Source organism: Sander lucioperca, chromosome 8, assembly GCF_008315115.2.
Source record: "Sander lucioperca isolate FBNREF2018 chromosome 8, SLUC_FBN_1.2, whole genome shotgun sequence".
Lineage (NCBI taxonomy): Eukaryota > Metazoa > Chordata > Actinopteri > Perciformes > Percidae > Sander > Sander lucioperca.
The window spans coordinates 16,334,135-16,347,553 of NC_050180.1; the positions used below are offsets into that span (position 1 = coordinate 16,334,135).

The 13,419-nt window shown below is 39.6% G+C and overlaps 1 protein-coding gene across 3 annotated transcripts; it reads left to right on the forward strand.

The window, feature by feature from the left end:
- Nucleotides 1-462: 462 nt before the first annotated feature.
- Nucleotides 463-13,315, forward strand: slain1a (SLAIN motif family, member 1a). 3 transcript variants are annotated; one of them, XM_031291073.2, is made up of 9 exons: nucleotides 465-1,082; nucleotides 2,814-2,950; nucleotides 6,119-6,226; nucleotides 7,626-7,736; nucleotides 7,946-8,095; nucleotides 9,569-9,913; nucleotides 10,808-10,996; nucleotides 11,162-11,495; nucleotides 12,425-13,315. In XM_031291073.2, the coding sequence occupies exons 1-9, from the start codon at nucleotides 631-633 to the stop codon at nucleotides 12,498-12,500; spliced, it is 1,902 nt and encodes a 633-aa protein (XP_031146933.1). In that variant the 5' UTR covers nucleotides 465-630; the 3' UTR covers nucleotides 12,501-13,315. The 3 variants fall into 3 exon arrangements, with proteins under 3 accessions (XP_031147043.1, XP_031146998.1, XP_031146933.1); XM_031291183.2 differs by lacking the exon at nucleotides 10,808-10,996 and having other exon boundaries at nucleotides 463-1,082; XM_031291138.2 differs by lacking the exon at nucleotides 6,119-6,226 and having other exon boundaries at nucleotides 464-1,082.
- The last annotated feature ends 104 nt before the right edge of the window (nucleotides 13,316-13,419 follow it).

Consider the following 13,419-nt stretch of genomic DNA (forward strand, 5'->3'; position numbering starts at 1 on the left):
TATTGTAAAAACTAGCTCCTGGGAGAAATTTACATTCTACAATTTAAAAAAAAAACCTACATGATAGGTGTTTAATAGTCTTATTCCAGTATTTTTAAGCAATATGTAAGTTATCTTTTGGAATTGGATGAATATATATTTTTTTAAAGTCCAACTAGACTTTCTCGTTGGTGGTGTGGGGGATGTTAGTGGGAAATAATGATTTAGGTGTGTCTGGCTATTTCATGTTAATAGCTTTTCAAATTATTATTTTTCATTATTGTAAAAAAAGAAATGATTGCATACACTGTGATTCAGACTGTAGAGATACATAAATACAACGTGGAAAAGTAAAAAAAAAAAAAAAAAAAGGTACATATACTCCTAATTGCACTGTGTCCATAAGGCATACTTCCTCAGTGGTGTGATGGGAGAACTCCAAGCTGCGGACCAATGAGATTAAGGCTGTGGAAATCATCCCAGCAGCAGCAGCATCTGTGTGTGTGTGTGTGTGTGTGTGTGTGTGTGTGTGTGTGTGTGTGTGTGTAGTAGCTTTAGACGGGGGGGAATCTGGACACCCTCTCTGAATTGAATAGGACCATCTGCAGGCAGGCCGTGCTTTTCTTCCTCTCTCAATGTGCTTTTTACCAAATGGAAGCAGAGGTGTTGAACCCCCAGATGATGGCAGACGTCAATGGCAACAATAAAATCACCAACGCGGAGCTGGAGGTGATAAAGCTTCAGGAATTAGTCCGAAAATTGGAGAAGCAAAACGAACAATTGAGGACTAGAGCGAACGCTGTAAACAATTGCTCAATCGGCCCTCATCTCCAGACCTCGTTGTCGTGTCTGTACGGGGGAACAGCGTGTCCGAGTGACAATTTATCCAGTAAATATGGTATTTCAAGTCCGACACAGATGCATCCGTGTGCCCCCGCAGCCCAATGTTCAACGGAGGAGCCGTTCGCGTATTTTCAGCCGAGCTCGGTGTCTCCTGACGCCGCTGGGGAGGACAGCGTGGCCGCTGGAGCCACAACTGTTTTGGATGAGGTTGATATTTTGGACCTCAACACCGTGCTCCCATTTGGAAAGCCTGATAGCTGGTAACTACTCTGTTTATATCCACCACTGCAGCCATAGCCTGTGAATTTGCAGTGAAGGATCAGTTGTTGTGTTTCTCTGTCATAGATATCATCTTCTTCACAGGTCACAATAACAAATAGCCATATGATTTTGTGACATAAGTATAATGCTACCCTGCCATGTATCCTCTTATTGATTACATTATTGATTCCTCTCATCTCCCAGGCTTGCGGACACCGGCAAACAGAGACTTTTTTCAGGAGGAAAAATAACAAAAACAGATTTGACACAGAGCTGTGGGTATCCCAGAATGCAGTGTATGCAGCATAGATGTCTTTTCGGGAAGACAGCACTGGGATGAAATTAAAAACAATGACCCCCTTTAGTCGGTGATCAAACAGCTCGGCTTTGTGTGTGTGGTTAGCCCCAGGCTGAACTACTTTGCTGTATCTGCTGTCTTAGGTAGCTCACACACATACATGCTGACTACTGAACCATTTCCAGCTTAATGTACTGTAGGCCTATCTGATGTGATGATGTGGAAAATGTAGCACACAGCTGAATGTAGCACCAGCATATATCCTCACTTCATTTAACATAACTAATTGACCCTCAAGTCTGTGTAACACCATGGCCTAGTTGCCGAATAAAAATACAGTTATGCTTGGTGTGTAGGCGACACATCAATTTTTTTTTACAACCCAGTTTATTTATTGTTAAGAATCTATCATACCAGTGTAGTATATTCACACGCACACACACACACACACACACACACACACACACACACACACACACACTCACCCACCTATATATTTAATAGTATTGATGAATTTTACCATCTTGTCATTATAAGCAAAATTCAGAAGCAACTAGCTTGTTTTACCCTCTTTATTAAGTGGTCAGAAGCAGCTGCAAATGGAGATCCAGTTTCCAGGTTATAACTCAATTTCTTTAGTTTTTTGTCTGGCTGAGGTACCTAGGTATCTATAGGGCTGCAATGAACAGTTATTTTCAGTAGATTATTTTCTCAATTAATTGTTTGGTGTATAAATATCAGGAAATTGTCTATTATAATGCCAAGGTGGTATCCTCAAATATTTCATCATTTTTTCATTTTTTCATCCAGGACTACACAATTGTCAATTCACTGTCATTTATAACAAAGAAAAGCAGCAAATCCTTAATTTTTTGAAGCTGAAAGCAGAGAATATTTGGTATTTTTAGTTAATAAATAACTAAAATCCAAATCGCTGATTAATCCTGCCTTGATTGTCTAATGTATTAATTGACTGATCGTTACAGTGCTTCAAGTACCCACCCACAATGAGGAGAGATACTATCGCTCTGTGTCTCACTGTAACAGTCACGTACTCACATGCTATACAGCACTGCACCGAATGAAGCTGTCACTTGAATTTTTTATTATACACTGTTGGTTTAATGGGTTACTGTTGTTGCCAGTAAAATGGCAATTGCTCTTTTTGGAAAGGTTTACGGTGTATTGGCATTTGGATTTTATGAAAATCACTCCCTTTACACAGCCATGGGTTTACCTTTGCAACATAATGTTTTTTTTCAGCTGAGAAATACAGTATTGCCACTGTAAAACTCCTGTCCCTCCAGATCTCTAAGATATACAGTAAAGCTGCCTCCAGCTTATTTAACTTCAGTTCTTTCTGTACAGTAACACTGTGGGCTATGCTGTAAAGGTTTCAGGACTAAATTGTGGGTTGTGCTGTGTTTTGCAGGCTGTATGTGAGTCCCAAAGCCAAACTGCAGGTTGAGAGTGTCCTCAGCCCTCTAAAGTGGTGCAGGCAGGTACTGGACCACCCAGGGCCCGAGGTGGAACTGGCTAAGATGACCCTCTGTCACAGACTGGACCAAGGTACCGTGCATTTACCACTCAGATTAACAGCCTTCATCTGCGGCCACATCTGAACATCTGTCTCTCTGGCTGCTGACATGTGATCATAAGCTGTGACACACTTCACCCACAAAATGTCTCCACGTGCAGAAGGATTTCAGCAGCAGTTTTTGAGCCGTGGGAGCGTTTCTCTGCACCCAGCTCACTCGTTTCTAACCATTTGACCATTTAAATCACTCTCTTTAAATTCATGGGTTTTTAAGTACCTCAGCCAACTTCCCACAGGGTGATTATTTTCTGTGGTAGTTGGAAGGACTCCCATTTACACATACCAGTATCTCCAGAGAACAATTAAGATCTGTTAAAGGGATTTGCTAGTCTGCTGATATAAAACACACAATTCCATTTGTAGGAACTCATGCTGTGCTGTTGCATCGCATTACACCATGTTAAGTGGCAAACAGTGTAGAGGGGATTATAAAGCTGTAGTCAATCACCGGTACCATTACACTGCACCACCAACAAGTGGTTCAACATATACATATTCTCCATCATCAACTTTTTAAAGGAATGTTGAAGTAATAATAAAAAAAATCTATTTTAAATTCAAATTCATGTTTTTTTAAATATTAAAGGAATGTATTTTAGGAAAAATGCTTATTCACTTTCTTGCCGAGAGTTCGATGAGAAGATTGATACACCTGTCATGTTGGTTATCTTAGCTTAGCATAAAGACTGGAAACAGGGAGACAGCTAGCCTGGCAGGTAATCCATGGAGCGTGCAGGAAGTCACTGCTTCCAGCCAATAAATAGTCCACATAACCCCCCCTCACAGCCAGAAATTGAGATATTAAAAAATATTACACTGACCTCTCTTTAGGAAATGGCTCCTGCAAACATGTACACTAGTGTGCTGGTTTTCAGTCTTGTCCTGGTTTTGATTATATTTAGAATATACTGGAACATTTACATGGAACATAGTAAAACCTGGTTATTTAGCTCTTTGTATACATGATTATAATATTACCCAGGGTGCTGATGCTTTGACTCATCCATCTGATCTGTCATTTTAGCTGGATTTTTCTTCTACATTGAATCATCAGTAATGGAGGACGAGAGTAAAGATACCGTATTGCCACTTTAATTTCCATTTCAGTATGTAGAATACTGTTACATAATTTATCACCATATTTTGATGTTTTTCTGACTTAAAACGACATAACTCAAGCTGAGGATGCACCTACGCTCACAGCAGACCTGGACACGGTGTTTGCATGCCACAATACCCCGGTTTAATCATAATTATAGTAATTTATACTTTATTAATGTATAAATGTGAGCTGTCTGCTCACTTTAAGATAAACTGCCTCTGTTATTAATGATTTTTTTTATTTAATTTTTTTTTATATCTACTGTTTATACCTAATGTTTATATTTGACTGTAGTTAGATATTCACTCATACTCTACTGTTTACTTATTTACTTACTATTGGCCTTCTAGGCCTTTTGGTGGTTGTAATGTATTGATGAACATATGCAGGTGTTGGTGTTGTTGTTTGTTTTTGTTTTGTTTGTTTTTTGTTTTGTTAAGACTTTTTACTTCTCTGTTGTTATGTAATTATTGTGTTATATGTGGGACCCTCTTGAAAACGAGATGGTACATCTCAAGGGGTTTATCCTAATAAACAAATTTGAAATAAAATATAATATTAATCCTGCAAGGGAAATTACAATACAATTCTCAGCATATTGGGGTTTTCTACAACAAGGATATGATGTTCATGATGTGCACTAACACATAAACAGGAATACGTCAAAAACCCTTCATAACCAGGATACTAGTGTGCTTCTAAATAACATTTACTGCTTGACACAGTTTTTGAGATTTGGTGCTTTACAGTTTCTACAATCATGTATGGTCGGGGATATGGTTGCCATAGAAACCATGCTTACATTAACTGGGTTTTTGAAGCAGATTTGCTCAGCACTCGCCGCTCAAACAGCCTGTACAAGAGACTCTTGTACTGTTGGGTATATACAGTGTGTACATGCCTGTGTGTATGCTTTGATTTTAACATTTAAAAATGAGATCAATTATCCTCATATTGTGGATTTGTTATGTCCAAACTGTGATTCAGTAATGCAGATTTGTTAGTGTTAGTTTGGATGTTCAGTGTGTGTGTGTGTGTGTGTGTGTGTGTGTGTGTGTGTGTGTGGTTCAAGGTCCTCTTCTTTCTCTAAAAGCTGTATTCAGTGAAGGTTGGCTCTGCTCCTTTGGGTCATGAATACATCCTTGTCTCTAAGCTCCTAGCTGTTGTGTGTGTAACTTGCTGTGAATGCTAGTTTTATCTAGTAGTAGTTGAACCTAATTGTGTCAGGAATGCCAAATGCTCCAATCTCTCAGGTGTGTGCCTCTCTGACTCCCAATCAGTTGGGGGTGGACTCAGTGTTTAGACATTGAACACACATTACATATCAGTCATGTCATTCCAAGCCAAATTTACCCATTGCTAGCAAGCATTGATTAGTGAAAAAGAAGAGAACCACTTTCTAATGAGGCATACTTTATTAAGAGTTGTAACTAATTGTTATTTATTAAGGCTTAATATATTATTATTAAGCCATTCATAAGGACAATATTTGAGCTGACAGACAAAGCATGGCAACCTAAAATCAATGGGTGTCAAGCTTTCCATGTCAATGGTTTACTACTACTATCTATAAACTTAATTATTTATGTTTTAACTATTATTAAAGCCATAAGTTACACCTAATAAACCCTTAATTAAGTATATGTTATGACAGTGTTGTACCATGAAAATACAGCAGTACTGTATAAATGTAACCTCCACAACCCAAGGTAGACCATAGTAGATCTAGTTCTGATTTTGGGAATGGGATGTAGCCTACATGCACAATCCCTGCTTATCCTAAAATCCCTCCAAAAATCTGTAGTTTAGCCCATTAAGCTGCGGTGGTAAGCTAAACCTCGTCTTACTGTATCAGCCTCTTCTGTCCAAGCCGTGACCTAATCATTTAAAACATCAATACTGATCTGTAAAAAGCAGATGAACATTTGGCCAGAGTTATAATTGATGTACTCTATGTGTGTGGGGTTGTTTGTGTATGGGTGTGTTACATGGTAAAGCAATCAGACTAACATGTCCTTCGCTACAATCTTGTGTCCAGCTAAGCGATGGCGAGGAGTCCGTCCATACAGCTGTATAGAAGGGCTCTCCACCCTGAGCTGCCCCGTCCTGCCTTACACTAAACCTGCTGCACTAACCGAGTCCCCAGGTAACACAAATATATACTGCACATGCATATAACTCCTGCTAACCACAAAAGAGTCATTCTAACACTCTATGAATTGATTAGTTGATTGACAGTGAACTGGTCAGTAACAATTTCATTCAGATCAATTGATCATTTGTCAAATGCCAAACATTATTATTTGTTGGTTTAATATTACTCGGACAGTAGTATTAAACTGTTATGTTTTGTTATGTTTCTTATCAACTTACTTGTAGCTCTGCTAGCATTGTGGCTCTAGGGATAGCAGTGTCCATCTGTTGGTTGGTCCACCACAATAGTCTTGACTGAAATATCTCCAAAATTATTAGACTTATTGCCATGAAGTTTTGTACAGACAAACATTGTTTTTTTCTTCCTCTGGAGCCACCAGCAGGCTGAACATGTAAAGTATTCTGTAAAATATCTCAACATCTACAGGATGGATTGGTACAAAATTTGGTACAGACAAACTAACATCATTCCCATCAGCCTCAGCTGTCCTTTGTGTTTAGTGCTAATTCACAAATGTTATGCTAAGATGCTTGCTAAAATGGTGAGAATAGTAAACATTACTTGTTAAATATCAGCATTTTACCTTGTCATTGTGAGCATGTTAGCATGCTGACATCAGCATTTAGCTCAAAGCACTGCTGTGGCTAAATACAGCCTCACAGGGTGGCTAGTATGGCTGTTGACTCTTGTTAATTTTTATTTAATCAGGGTAGTTTCACTGAGTGCTGTCTTTTTTTGTAATGCCCTTCTCCACATTCACTCAGTTACACATTGAAACTGCTCAGTAAAACCAGAGTCTGATCTGTTGGCCTCTGAACAGCACTGTTTTTGTATTTTCCCCACCCAGTTTTATCCTGCCACAGTGAGGATTCAAGCATGCTTTTCAAACCTCCAGGCCACTGCTTTCCGAAAATCTAACAACATAACAAAATAGCAAATAAAAAAATAACAGAAATGTTCACAGAGAGTGCAAATGAAGGCTAATTCCCTTCTATTTTGGCCTAAAATAATGATTTTCATTGCTCAAATTAAAATGACTCTTTCATTTAACCTCATAGTCATCGCTACATTTCAAATCCAAAGTAATAAGAACATAGAGCCAAAAGCATGTGTTGCTTCCAAAATACTTTTTCGAGGTTCACTGTATAAACATAACCCAGATTCTTAAACAACCTGTTACTTGCAGTTTACAATCAGATTACAGCAGATTCCATGGAAAAGATTATCAGGTCATAGCCTTGGACAGGCAAACTCCAGAAAAAAAAACTTCTTCCTGTGCTACATAATTTATAATAACACAAATGTGAGTGAGTTCAGGTTGAGCTTTGATTTGCGTGCTAAGGCTCAGTGATTGAATCTCTCTCTTTTTCTGTGTTTCTCTCCTTCCAAGCTCCATTGCCATCATCTGCTCAGCCTTTTCTCCAGCCGACTCTCCCACTCAGGGCCAGCTGCAGCCGCAGTGACCGAATGGCCACCTTCCTCTCAAACACTACTCTCCACAGTAAGACCTCACTGACAATATGTCTTCTCTGTTCTGTCATTCATGTCTGCAGTTTCATCTGTTGTGATGATTACAAACACGTAAACGTCTGTATGTAATCTGTTATGGAAACATCTTCTCTTTGTGTTGTTAAGTGCCTGTATCACATGCATGTCCTTGAAACTAATCGAGTGAAATTTATAGATGTGGCTCTCCTGTGCGTGTTCTAGACATGGGTCGCCGACATGCAGCAATCAGCCCCCAGTCTTCCGTGGACAGTGAGGTTGGTGTGTCAGAGCTGGAGGATGACTCCATCTCTATGGGCTACAAACTGCAGGACATGACAGACGTGGAGGTCATGGCACGACTTCAGGAGGAGAGTGAGTCGACTCTTAATGTCTTGCAGGCGATACAGGGGGTAAACTACAGCTACAGAAAACAAAATATACCCTTGATTGAAAAAGGACCTGAAGTTTGAAGTATGAATGTTGCTTTGAAAACGAATATATCAAAGTGCTGAGCGCCAGCCCTCTTTTATAGTTGGCATTCCTAATATTAACCACCTCCATAACAGTGTTTGTAATTGTCAGTGTTGTGACCAAGTCATCAAGTTATTTGGTCCAAGTCTCAAGCAAGTCTTAAGTTATTTTTTTAGGGGCAAGTCAAGTTATGTCAAGTCAAGTTGAGTCCTTAGTTAAGGCAAGTCAAGTTCCAAATCAAGTTACCTTTTTTACACCCAAGATAAAGCACTCTTAACTGTACTATCTGGTCTTTATAAAGAGAAAAGACAAGGTAGGGGTAAGGGGTCTTTTTTGCTGCTACGTGTTGCCATAGCAAGGAGATTTACTGACAGCCATCAAATCATGACAAGCACATACCGGGGAGCTTTTGTGAGTCGTCCAATCATGATTCACCGTTTGCGCTGCTGCCGCTGCATTGCATACTTGATAGTTAGAGAGAAACGTGACAACATGTGGCCGGGTTGGATCAGTGAGTAGAGCAGGTGCACATATACATGGAGGTTTATGCCTCGACGCAGAGGCCAGGGTACGAATCCGACCTGTGATGATTTCCTGCATGTCTTCCCCCTCTCTCTCTTTCCCCTTTCTCACCTAGCTGTCCTGTCAAATAAAGGCGGAAAAGCCCAAAAAATAATCTTTACATAAATTATATTATTTTATATTTAACAGCTAACATTCAAACTTATGAATACATGCAAGTCATCCGAGTCATCTTGACTCAAGTCGAGTCAACTCTTGAGCCATTAACTTACAAGTCCAAGTCGAGTCTCAAGTCATTTATTTTTTTGTTAAGTCAAGTCGTAAGTCATCAAAACAGTGACTCAAGTCATCTCGAGTCCAAGTCACCAAGTCTCAAGTCCACATCTCTGGTAATTGGGATTTAGAACTTCAGACTTTAAGTCCTTTTCCAGGAGGTGTTTATTAAATGATTGCCTCTTGGTGGAAATTACTGTATTATTTTGTACTTCTTTTGTGTATTTATACTTTTCTCTATACGTTTTTGTGTCCTAAGTCCTAAGATAATACAAGTGAATGGCATATTATAAAACACTGATGCAAAGCCTTCTGGAGAGACTAAAAAATAGATTTCTATGTTACGTTACTGTTGTATTGCTGAAACTAAGATACATGTTTGACCTCTGAACAGGTGAACTTGAGTTGACAGTATTATCTTGATGTGTGTTGTCGAATTATGGAGATTTCAGAAGAAACGTATCCGTCTGGTCTACCGATTCATTAACTGAATAATGGATGAGGGAATGTATCACCATATGAGTTTCAGGTTCATGTTTTCCACAGATAAAAGCTTTAAATGAATCCGTCACCCTGTAGGTCTCCGACAGGACTACGCCTCTACCTCACACACCGCAACAGCCAGCCGTCGCAGCTCCAGCTTCTCCTTGAACTCCCTCAGGCGCAGTGACATGGATCTGGAGGAGGAGGATGAGGATGAGGATGAGGACGAGGGGTACGACCAGCTCCCTCCTCCCCAGCCTCGACTGTTCCGCACAGGGTCTATGCAGCGGGGCGGCCTGCCCCATTCTCACACCTTCTCCAGTATCAGAGACTGCAGACGCAGCTCAATCACACCTCAATTTTCACTCAGTGGACTCTCCCAGTACTCTGGACCCTCCAGCCTGACCACAGAAACCCACACAGGATACAGGAATAGCACAGGTGAGTGTTGAATCACTTCCTTGTCCACTTGCAGTTATACGATCACTAAATATCCTAAATGATGATGTGACTTCATGGGTTTAGATTTTTTTTTTTTTTTTCAGTGAAATTAATATAAATGTCCAATTCAGACTGAAAGCATTTTGACAGAATGACCCGCTTTCCAGACGTCCCTAATTTCTGACCAGACAATTTCTGTGTGTGCCAAGAAGGATTTAAAGAGTGCTCTTGGTTACAGGATTTATTTAAGCATCCTCAATTAGGGTCAGTGTGTCAGTGTACTATGTTCTATCAATTGCATGACTGACTGATGTAGTCTAAAACAGACATTTGACTGTCATAATGAAGAGCATATATTTGAAATCTTCTCCCTATTAGGACTTTCACATGCTATGTATTTTTAATGTAATTAAGGCAAATGGAATAGGACAAATAGTTTTGAAAAATTAGGGAAATATGGTTTGCTTTCTTGCAGAGAGTTAGATGACAAGATTGATACCACTCTCATGTCTGTACAGTAAATATGAAGCTACCGCAAGCAGCCAGTTAGCTTAGCTTGTCTTAGCTTAAAGACTGGAAACAGAGGGAAACAGCTAGTCTGGCGATGTCCAAAGGTAACTCAATCCGCATACCAGCACCTCCAAATCTCACTAATGAACACGTTATATCTTTGTTTAATTGGTACAAAAACCAAATTGTAAAAAAAAAAGGCAAGTTGTTGTTTCACATGAGGTTACGTGCAGAATTGTTTCATGGCCGGCAGCAGTGACTTGTGTACTTCCCAAAATGTCTATTATTCCTTTAATGTTGAAAATGTGAGTGAAAAACTTTCAAAGCTCCAAATGGAGTCGACACCTATAATACCTGATCTGGTTTGTTGATATGGTTGCATAGACAAGCTACGGAGAAGCATGCCCAACCTAATCCGAGCTCCCAGCATGCCCAGTGTTCCCAGCATTCCATGCCTGGCTTCCCCTGTCAACCCACCCTCCCATGGCCCCTCCTCTTTGCCAACAATATCCTCCCTCCGGGGCAGCCAGAGCTTTGACTCCTCCAGTGGGCTTGCACGACTCCAGTCCGCCAGTAAGACTCTTTTCTTCTAGGCTATGAATAAATCAGCCGTACACAGCTCATTTTTATTCATGAGTGAATGTTGAGCACTGTTTTCTGAAGGCATGGCAATTTCAAATGCCGTAATTGCAATTCTGTCACTTACTTTCAACTAACTGCGCTCTTGCTGTGTTTCAGTTCCCTCCCCAGGCCAGCTCACTCAGCGAGTCCAGAGCGTGGGAAACTTCCCTACCACTCCCCGACACCCACTAAAAGCCACAGCCTACGTTAGCCCCACAGTGCAGCAGGGCCCCACCTCCAGCTCCCTGTCGACCTCCATCAGTCTACACTCCATCCCCAGCAGTGCCGCACTGCCTCAGCCCCTCAAACCGAGTAGCAGTTTGGTACCGCAGCCCCTAAAAGCCAGCGCCAACCAACCGGCTGTCACTCGCAGCTCCCTTCCTCGCCCAGCCTCCTTTGTAGGAACAAGTGGAGTTCCACGTGCAAGCAAAATCGCCCAACCCACACGCAGGTAAGGGCAGATATACTAACTTACTAACTAGTAAGTGAGTTTAATGTGACTGTGTCCATGTGTTTGACATCTCATCTCAGTCTATGCTGTAAAACTTGTAAAGCATTATATGTTTTGAAACTGGGTTCAGAGCTGTGTCCCAAATCCATATATAAAGTGACAAGTGTTCTCAAAATAGTCAGTATGAGTACTAAAAAAAACTTGATTTCTGCATGTACTGTTCTCCCACAATGCAATGCACAAAATAATTGGAGCAGCTACTCACAGCTGATGTTGTTGTGAAACAGCTCCAGGAACACCTTATGGGGGAAAAAATGAATAAAACTAAAACAATAATAGTTGTTAGAATATAATTTTGCTGTGTCTTTGTTAATTTTAAGTTACATTCTAAAGTTGCAGTTTGATTTATGTCTGACTGTTCTGCATATTGAATGAAAAGGGTTAAATATGTTCAATGATAATTTAATGTATACTAACAGCAAAAACAGTATACTATAACAATTAATATATTGTATATTCTGTATTATTAGTAAATTAATCAATGAATTGATTGAACGAAAACTAATCAGCAATCTGCTTTTGTTGGTCTTACATTATAGTAAATTTAATATTTTGGGGCTTTGAGCTGTTGGTCTTTACCAACAAGACATTTAATGATGTCATCTTGTGCTCTAGGATATTGAGATGGACCTTTTTCATTGTTTTCTAATGTTTTATAGACCAAACTTTATATATGTAGTATGGAATTGGGACACAGCGCAGGTGTTTATACATTTACACTGATTGTCCTGAAGGGAGGTGCTATAGTTAAATTTTGAAAGGCATGCTAAATCAGTTTGTTTATGATCCATGAGGGGTTGATGCATCTTTTTATTCAATTAATTAATTATTTATATGTATTTAATCAACTTGTTTCTTTCTGTCTACAGTTTGCTGACTCCTCCAAAGAGTGTAGCTGCCCTGAGTGCCCTGAGGGATGGCAGCTGGAAAGATGGCTGCTACTGAACCCAAATGAAGTTAAAGAGGTTCACAGGGTAAGGCTGCATGGGACCCAACTGACTTAAATGTTGCTGTCAGGAGGGCCCAGTCTTGGGCTGTGACCCAAGAGAGAGTGACTGTTAACATTTCTAAAGTGCACTACTCTTCACTGAAGAACAAAGTAGAGACTGAGAACAGTATGGGTCCAGCAGGCTGGATCTTCACATTACTACCTGCTGAAACACAGACTGACACACTATGAAACAACCTGGCAATATTCAGATAATCAGTTGTTAAATGTGAACTGGATCTTCTTTGATATGTGTTTTTATTTTATTTGTCATTGTAGATAGCTAAGGCTTTCATTCAAGAGAATGAAAATGTCTCTCCAGTTGAAAGCTTAGGAAAAGAAATAGTCCACGCTTTTGCACATGCTTTTAATGATTTGACTAATTTTGCAATTATTGATTTTCGTCAGACTGGTGGTGTCAGATATGAAGTTGAACCTGGATTTTTACGTCCTGTGCCTGTTAAAAAGTAGTGTAATCCATGTAATATTTATTGGCTGGACCTTGCAGCACTTTTACTATCAGAATTATGATTAACACATTAAAGTAAATTATTTGCTTTGTTTCTTAAGTAAAGTATGACATTCGTTAAAGTAAGAGCACACACGACTACCTTTTCTTTTCCTTATTGTTTAGATAAGAGCTGAGATTTGTAATGTTCTTTGATAAACATAATCGCTGCAATGATATTGCACAAAGAGCCCTAATGCTTTTTATGGATGACAAGACTTTAAAAAGGAAGTGAATTTTTAAAGTGAATAAAAGCCTTTCAAACTATTTGTGTCTGTCTTGAATATAGTTAGTTCACATGGTAGTTTAAATGATCAACTGCAGATGGCATTTGTTACTCCAATAATAGTAATTTGTCAGTAATGTGC